The sequence below is a fragment of the Rhododendron vialii genome, chromosome 2a, assembly GCF_030253575.1.
Source record: "Rhododendron vialii isolate Sample 1 chromosome 2a, ASM3025357v1".
In the NCBI taxonomy this organism is placed as follows: Eukaryota; Viridiplantae; Streptophyta; class Magnoliopsida; order Ericales; family Ericaceae; genus Rhododendron; species Rhododendron vialii.
The window spans coordinates 36,126,006-36,134,777 of record NC_080558.1 but is presented as its reverse complement, the minus strand read 5'-3'; the positions used below and the strand labels follow the sequence as shown (position 1 = coordinate 36,134,777).

The 8,772-nt window shown below is 37.6% G+C and overlaps 1 protein-coding gene across 1 annotated transcript; it reads right to left on the bottom strand.

The window, feature by feature from the left end:
* Positions 1-4,448: 4,448 nt before the first annotated feature.
* On the bottom strand, positions 4,449-8,103 carry LOC131316507 (protein neprosin). The gene is made up of 7 exons (XM_058345904.1): positions 7,930-8,103; positions 7,742-7,834; positions 7,446-7,646; positions 6,776-6,928; positions 6,336-6,389; positions 6,106-6,243; positions 4,449-5,051 (listed from the first exon to the last, which is right to left on the bottom strand). The coding sequence occupies exons 1-7, from the start codon at positions 8,083-8,085 to the stop codon at positions 4,680-4,682; spliced, it is 1,167 nt and encodes a 388-aa protein (XP_058201887.1). The 5' UTR covers positions 8,086-8,103; the 3' UTR covers positions 4,449-4,679.
* Between the last annotated feature and the right edge of the window lie 669 nt (positions 8,104-8,772).

The window sequence follows — 8,772 nt, the reverse complement described above, 5'->3', positions numbered from 1 at the left end:
TGGCACTGTCCTCTTCAACGACTCTGACCATACAGGGATGCCCATTAATCTAGACATAACTTTCCATCAATCTTTTGAATAACTTCCGTCGCTATAAGCATTCTTCCTTTAGAAAAAGAAAATACAATGGACGGGTTGTGTTTTTCATGTTTTCATTGCCTCTAGCTTCCCCCCGTCGGATTATCTTCCTTGTGTTGGAACCGGAATTCGTTTATCACTAGAAAAATAGATTGCAACACATGTACAAAAAGTAATCAAGATTAGGAAACTTACTGGGCCAATTTCAGCCATCCGGAAATTGACAATCGAGGCTAGTATTTTTATGAATAATAATACTATATCCTTAAAGCAAATTCGTCCCGGCCCTACACAAGTGCTCTTGGTTGTGGCGGGCATGGCTCAGCGGGGTGAACTAGGGGATGGCCGCGTAACAGTGACTAGACAGATCCGTGGACTTAAGGGTTTTATATATGGACCGGCAGTGCACAGTGTTCACTATGCCTCTGCCAGACCAGTACTGCTGGACCAAGATCGTTCACCAATGGGGGAACCATGGATCTGGGTACAGGATGGTTGGTTATGACTCCCTGTTCGGCAGCGTCCCGCCGGACCAATTAGCAACTCTACAAAGGTTCGAATACAGTCGGGTTGTTTTGATGGGCAGAATCGACAACTACCGAGCCACCCTTGCTCCCTAACTTAGAGAGGAAGCCAGGAAGAGTCGGGTAGGTGTGACAGGTGACGTGGCATCGTTTCCCCTATTGCAGGAACAGATCGTGGGGATCATGACAGGCCTTAGATTGTGGGCCTGATTTGGCGCCACGATTGACGAAACAATCACTGAGTGCATGGTGTAGGCGCGTGGGCTGGTCTCCACGTTTCCTTTTCCTACAAAAGGAGTTATCCGTCTAGAGGGAAAGGTAATTGACTCTCTCTCACCAAAACCCTAAGTATAACTTAAACAGCGTCTCTTCCTTCCTAACTTGACCATCGGAATGCCTATCCCGGATTCTCTACGATCCGGATTTAGCACTAACACGGGTGTTAAGTGTGCAGGTCTCAACCGCGTTCGATATATCAACCTAGCCACCATCCTAAAGGGTTCAACTGAAGAAAGCACGACACCACAATTGGCGACTCTAATGGGGAAACTTTTCTAACTCAGATCTAGTGGTGACACTTTCTCCTCGCATCCCATCTCCCTTTTTCTCCTCCTCTCGTTCAAAGATGACTGGCGCGGACGGACAACTTCTCGGTCTCGCGTACTTTGTTTCAAACTCCCAAGCTCACCAAGCCTCCCCAACAACTCAGCAAGTACGGGCGGATCTGGGTGTAACATCCGCCTCGAGTAATTAGCATAATTTATATTTTTAATTGAGTTATGTGCTTAAACATAATTGACATGCCCGATCGTGATTTAGTTATTAATGTGACCGGTGGAGATGAAATGGAGTGTGAGAGTGCATGCACTTGCATACACTTTATTAATTCTTTTGTGGCTTGATAAAACAAAAGATAGGGTTATGTGGGATGTTCACACTGGATAATTTCCTAGGAAACGCTTTTATCTTCCATGTTTGTTTTTTTTGTTGTTCTTAACGTCACCTTTTGAGAGAGAGAGAGAGAGAGAGAGAGAGAGAGAGAGAGAGAGAGAGAGAGAGAGAGAGAGAGAGAGAGAGAGAGAGAGAGAGATCAGCCATGGAGAAGAAGAAGAAGAAAGAAAGAAAGGGAAAATTAGGGTTAGGTTGAATTGAAGACTTTGTATGGTAATTCATGCTCTTCTACATTTGAATCTATGATTTTACTGTACAATTCCATACTTGGCATGTAGCTAGCATTGAATTGAATTCATGAGAGAGGGTTTTAGAAGTTGGAGTTGGGTTTTATCTCAGGGAATTTCATGCATCTTCTGGTTATGCAAAATTGTGTTTAAGCAAAGTTGAATTTGTCCTATTTTTGACGAATTTTTCTCATTGACAAGCCGACCATGTTATTTTATGGTATTTTTACTATAGAAGATAGATGCCTCTATGTGTGTAGCTTATGCTGTAAAAATTTCAGAATTTTATATGTAGTATGGAAAAAGATAAAAATCATGCACCAAACTGCTGTTAGATTCGTGTACGTGTTGACAGCACTGACACGTCTTGAAGAAACGAACATATCTCCTAGCTCGGGTATCAGTTTTACGCACCGTTTCTTGATTCTGAAACTAGACTTACATATCTTTCTGAATATGTAAGGTTTGTGCCTTATGTCCTTCTAGGCAAAATCAATTTTTGTTATGAAGTTAATGGTTTGGTAACTCTGGAAATCTGGGCAGCTTTTGGAGCTGTGTTCTTCATCAATTTTGTCATAGTTAAATGTACTTACTAACTATGGGTTCTCATGAGTCTTAAACATTTATCAATTGGTGATGAAATCATTGGAAAATATTGAGTAGATGATTTTTAATGAGCTTTCGAATGTACACTGTTTTGCTGGAAACTGTGATTTCTGCTTTAATTGTGTAACTTCTGTTGAGCGTATCTTGGTTATTCGGATTTTGATTAGGACAAATTTTATATCAAGATTGATGTTTTCAAATTGTTTGAGCCTAATGTTGTAACAATCTGGGCATTTTGAGGTCCATAGGGTGTTGATGGGCTTTGCCCATAGGTGTTTGGGCCTCGATCCGTTTTTCAACTTTTGCTTGGATCCCCTCCTCTCTCCCCCACTGGATATACCCTAATCAAGTTTCCCTAATAAAATTTTTGCCGTTTAAAAAAAAAAAAAAACGAGAATACATGTATAATGGGCCCACTATCAAACTATATAAACCCATATATTCTTGGTTTCCCACTAACATGAGTCCTTTCCAACTTCAATCAAATATCATTTGATTATTTTGGAGTCAATTTTTATTCACTCCCAAATGGTTATAATTTAATAATTAAAATTTCCTTTTATCCAACATTTACCCACATGAATAAAATTGGCTGGATAAACAATGTAATGTAAAATGCAGATATAGCGAGAGTACAATAGGGAATTTTTTGTATAGAGTAAGATAGCTTTTGGCTTTGAACCTCCCATTGTGAGTTACTATCGGATTTACGAGCTAACCAGTGAACGTGATATCTTGAACTATTTAGTCGTTTGTGTAAACAAAGAAACAAAGACAACAGTAGTCACACAAGATCTTTCCAGACACAATTTGGTTCTTACGATTGTGTCCATTTTAGCACTGGAACATCGTTTGGTTTCAAAGAGTACTTTAAAGAATTCAGCCTTAAAAGTCTCATAGAAGCGGCCCACTTCACACTCACATTGATGATTTTTCTTAAGAGTTCCTGCTATACCCCACTTATAATTTCCACAGTATAAGAATCATTAAAAGCATGGCTTAACCTGAAACGTTGCAGGCATCACTGTTTCACCATAGGAATGAGTTGGAGAGATATCTCCTCAGTGTTACTCCTAGGTCTCATACAACTCGGTTGTCCAGTTGAACCTAGATCTTGGGATCTCCAGTCAGTTAGGTTGGGTTGCCGTTATAGAGCCTTTTAATTGTTAAGTTTTAGCCCTATTCCCCTCGATGAACGGACAACTGACTCTCTTGTTAGCCCTTTGATTAGTGAATCCGCGATATTATCCTTTGACTTTACATATAATAGTGATAACCTCATTTGAGAGTAGTTGTCTAACAGTATTATCTTTACAATGTATGTGTTGAGACTTACCGTTATACATATTATTCTGTGCTCTGCCGATTGTTGATTGACTATCACAATGTATGCAGACAGCTGGCACAGGTTTAGACCAATTCGGAATATCTTCCAAAAAATGACGAAGCCACTCAGCTTTTTCACTAGCTTTATTCGAAGCTATGAACTCTGATTCCATCGTGGACCGAGTGATACACGTCTGCTTAAAGGACCTCTAAGACACAGCTACACCACCTAATGTGAACACCTATCCACTTGTGGATTTTGAGTCGTTGGTGTCGGATATCCTGTTAGCATCACTATAGCCTTCTAGTACCGCTGGATACCGAGTATAGTGCAGTCCATAATCTTTGGTAAACCTTGGATATCTAAAAACCCTGATTATTGCCGCCCAGTGATCCTTCTCTGGATTATTGGTATACCTACTCAGTTTGCTAATCGAATAAGCTATTTCAAGTCTTGTACAATTCATTAAGTACACTAGACTGCCTATAATCCGTGAGTATTCCAATTGGTGTACACTCTCACTAGTATACTTGTACAAATGCAAGGTTAGATCTACTAGTGTTTTGGATATAGATTCGTCATACGTGTTGAACCACTCAAGTATTTTCTCAATATAATGCTTTTGAGACAAGACGATTCCATCAGACGTTCTTGTAATCTTGATTCCTAGAATGACGTCTGCTATACCCAAATCCTTTATGTCAAATTGTAATGCCTACGAAAACAAATTTCGGATTATCACAGTCCAAATATATATAACTGTATTGCTTAATAGAGATTTCCCCAAAAAAAGGGAGAAGGTTTTGACATTTCTTTCTATTAATTCCATGTATTTAAAGCCTGTCTTCTTTCTTTCTTTCTTTTTCTGTTATTTCATTTGTGATCTTGATCATTTATTCTTGGGACAATAGGCTGGGAGTAGAATTAGTTACTTCAAACTAATAGATTTTTGAATTAAGCAGAAACTTAGGTCTTCCCGCCAGGACCCCCATATAAGAATACACGTCCGAAGTAATCTCCTTGGTCTCCTTTATCCGCGACACCATACAACTTGTTATTGTCAGCAAATTTTTCTGTGTTATCAACATCCACTGTCTGACCATACTCATTACGGACTACAACCCGCTTGAAGTATGCATTTAATGAGATGAACGGTCTTATAGGAAAAAACCCTGTGCCCATAGGTGGTGCAACAGTGCCCGGTGGACTAAATGTCTCGCCTCCCCATTCAACATAGTTAGCCAAGTCTCCTAGCCGGGTAAATATGCGTTTCGGCCAAAATCCAACTGCAACGTTTTCTTCTCGTAGTATGACCCACCAATTTCCACTAGGCTTGTCCTGTTTTGAATCGTGGTGGAGTGATAAAACTTGGTCAATTTTGACAAAATATTTGGAAAAAATCGTAGGTCGAAAAACTTCATACATTCGCACAAATAAGAAGGAATATTAAGTAAACACTAACAGAAGAATGGCATTATACTTCAAGTTTCTTCCTAGCCAAAGAACTTTCTTCATGAATGTTAGTACGATATAAGAAGCCACTTGGAAACCATCTCGTTCGATCATTTTCCTTTTTTTTTAATAGCAAAAAAGAATTTTATTAATCTGTAAAAATAAATTACAAAGATTAAAAGGACCCTAAACACGAGACATCATAATGGAGCAAGAAAAAACCCAAAGAAGGCAACACTCGGGATGATCATTTTACCTTTAGCAGGTAAAAATACGAATGCGATTTTCGTCAAACCGTCATTTCTATTTGTTTATAAATCAGATTGAGACAAGTCTAGTTAGGTCAACTGTGATTTTTAAACTAATAAGATGGTGCAAAGCGATCCAAAAAAACTTCTAAGTTTGGCTCACAAAAGTGGGCTAGAAGTAGACCATTACAAAGATTGGCACGGAAACTTCTATTGGTTTAGAGAAATCAATGACTAACAGTTTATCAGTGCACCAAACCTCTTTCGATGTTGTGGTGTAGGAAAATTTTACAATACGCACTCCTATTTAGTTGGATACAGTATGCACCCCCAAAACACTTTGAATTCATAAGATTCTTTTATAGGAATGCTAACATACTTTTTGTATGAAATGCATAAAATTTCCATTTGCAAAGAAACTCATAATATTTGCTTGAAAAATTCATAACGACATAAAAACTTACAAGTGTTATGAACTTTTGTCGAAAAATTATGAATCATTATGCAAAATTTATGAAATCAAGATAGATATTATGAATTTTTATGCATGATGTAATGTCTTCAGGTCATTCAAGTTAATAGACCCCAATTGCTCAAGTGTAGCTCCTCCAATCCATATAAAGATTAAAAAATAAATAAAAAAATAAGTAGTAAATCAAACACGACTATCAAGATCGAGTTTATAGTTTTACCCTGATGATGTACACTGGAGTAGTAATAGGGTCTATTCCAGGAATAGAAACTGGATCAAAATAGGCATCGAGCTGTATGTCTGGTCTCACAATAACAAACCCAGGGCATCGAGTATTGAAACAATGAGTTTGTCCAGCCTGTTGCAAAATACGAATGGACAACTAATGAGGGTAAGAAATGTGCCCTACACTAATTTAAGGGAAATGCACCCCAAGAAAGAGAGACTCACGTTAAAATGTATATATCCTCGAGTTCGACCGTCACCATAGAGGGATGGATCAACCTGAGACAAATGAAAAATTAGCAAAGAAAAGGATCTTTTTCATTATTATTTTTTGATCGGCAATCTATTTCATTATTGGAGAGCTTTTGTGCAAGTATTGCCAAGGACTAGAAATACTAGAAATTGAGGCCCTTTTGTTTGTCTAGGTTAAAGCATGTGATTGAAATACAAGCAAACCAACTATTTTGGCACTCGGGTTTCAGCTTAATTTGTAGTTAGGATTTAATATGTGCCACATGAAATTTCACAAAATATGTTGAGAGACGTCTTGACCTCGAACTTAAAATAAAGAAGTGAAAATGTAAGACAGTCAATATATATAAAAAAAAATAAAAATATATCAATCAAATTGAGGAATCAAAATAATTGAAGGCAGAAAGACTAACCCTCCAGCCAGATTCTATGCTATCAAGACCATTTTGAATCTTCACTCTTGCTGCACTATATTGACCACCATTAACATGTGGACGGTATAAAGTAATAAGTGCTCCAGCTCCATTGAACTTCTTCCTTGTAACTCTTGTCCGAATTACAGCATACTGAGCCACAATATCAAACAAAACACATTATGGTAGCCGTATTTCATTTGAATTAAGTCCCGTCACCAAATTTGTGTGGATGTTGGGATAGTTCTTGCGTATCAATATGCATGCGCATGTACGTTTTTATGAAATTGTTGTTAATACGTTTTTAGACATGTAGTGTTCAAGGTTAAAAACAGGTTTGAATTCTTGACCAAGGTGAATATTTAGGCAACCAAAACTCAAGTTGGTATGACTTTAATTGAGTCTATAATGGTTTAACGATAAAACTATCAATTTCATGAAGTACTTGTTTCTTCTATTAATGGATATTCGATCTGGTAGTGGTAAGAGTATTTACGTACTCAGCTTGATTACCAAAAATATTTGTGGATAGGAGAAACACATGGGCATTTGGCTGGACTACTCTAAATGGAGATTTGAAACGTAGAAGCAAGAAAAAGGCAAATAATCGGCATTACTATTGTAGAGTAGTGTAGACCTATACCATGCAAAATAACTACATATAACTTACATGAGTACCAGGCCTGTTTTCTTCCGAGGATATTGTTTTTGAAGCCAGTTTCTCTCTGATGAGATCTTCCATAGTGACTCTTCTTATAGGGACTGTTCCAAGAGGGCAGCCTCCGCCTCTTAGGCCCGCCGTACCTGTGGGTTTAGTACCATTTAATGCAACTTCATCTCTTGCTTTCCAAGTTGATGAAGTAGGTTTCATCTGCATTTCAAATCAATTGAAATAAATAAGTAATTAATCTAGTCTTACGCTAGAGATATATATGAACATGAATTGATACTTGTAGACTACAAAACCTTATAGTGGAATGTGTGGTTCTTCAATAAAGGATGATCGAAGGCGGGTTGTTTGTAGAAATCCACACAATCGATTATATCTCCATAGTCACTCTATTAGCATTGCAAATCCCTTGTTAATTCTCATATCGATCTTGAGTAAAAGAGAGTTTACATTAGTCAAAAACTTAGGATTATTTTGAGCTCACATGTATCGTTTTGACAGCAGGCTTGTTCAAAAGCTCAATTTGCTTCTCTAACTCCAAATATTCTTCTTCAGATAAACCCGTGCCTCCTTCGACGCCGTTGTGGCACACGAGAAGAGAAGAAATAAAGAGCAGCACTAGAACGACATGCAAATCCATGTATTGGTCTGAAAACTGGAAGAAAAGTTAGACTGCGGTGTGACATCAAGTAGGTATGTTGCCTAAAATTAAAGAACACATGCACCAGAAAGAAATGTGAACACAATATTGAAACGTACATTAGAACCACTGTATAAACAGTACTCCACAATTATGAAAATGACCTTAATTATATGCATATGATACTGGCTAGAGAAATCGCTATGATTGTTCTTCTAAGAACATATGCCTAGAAGTGACGAACAACGTTCAAAAGTAAAAAATGTTTAAATGAGAGAATGGGATGGGATTAATTTAAACTCATACCGCACATATGTTTGAGCTATACCAGAAGAAGAGGTGTGTCAGATGGAAAAATATGTGGACTCCAATCGCCCATTGGGTCTATTTATACGTACAGTTTGCCAAACAATTAGTACGTTTTCGAATGCATGAAAAAAGTTAACAAAATATACTGTATATCTTAATTAAATGCATGCCTTTTTCTTTACAAAAATGAAAAGAAAAAAGAATTGAATGCACTTTTTTTTTTTTATTAAAGTTGCAATATTGTCTATGAGCATTATAATAAGCAGTGACGGACCCAAGATTTGACTCATGTGGGGGCACATTGTACCAATAGTCATAAGCAAAAATCTGCCTTGTTCTTTTTCCTTTTCAAAAAGAATTTTTCAAAAAAATTCTCAT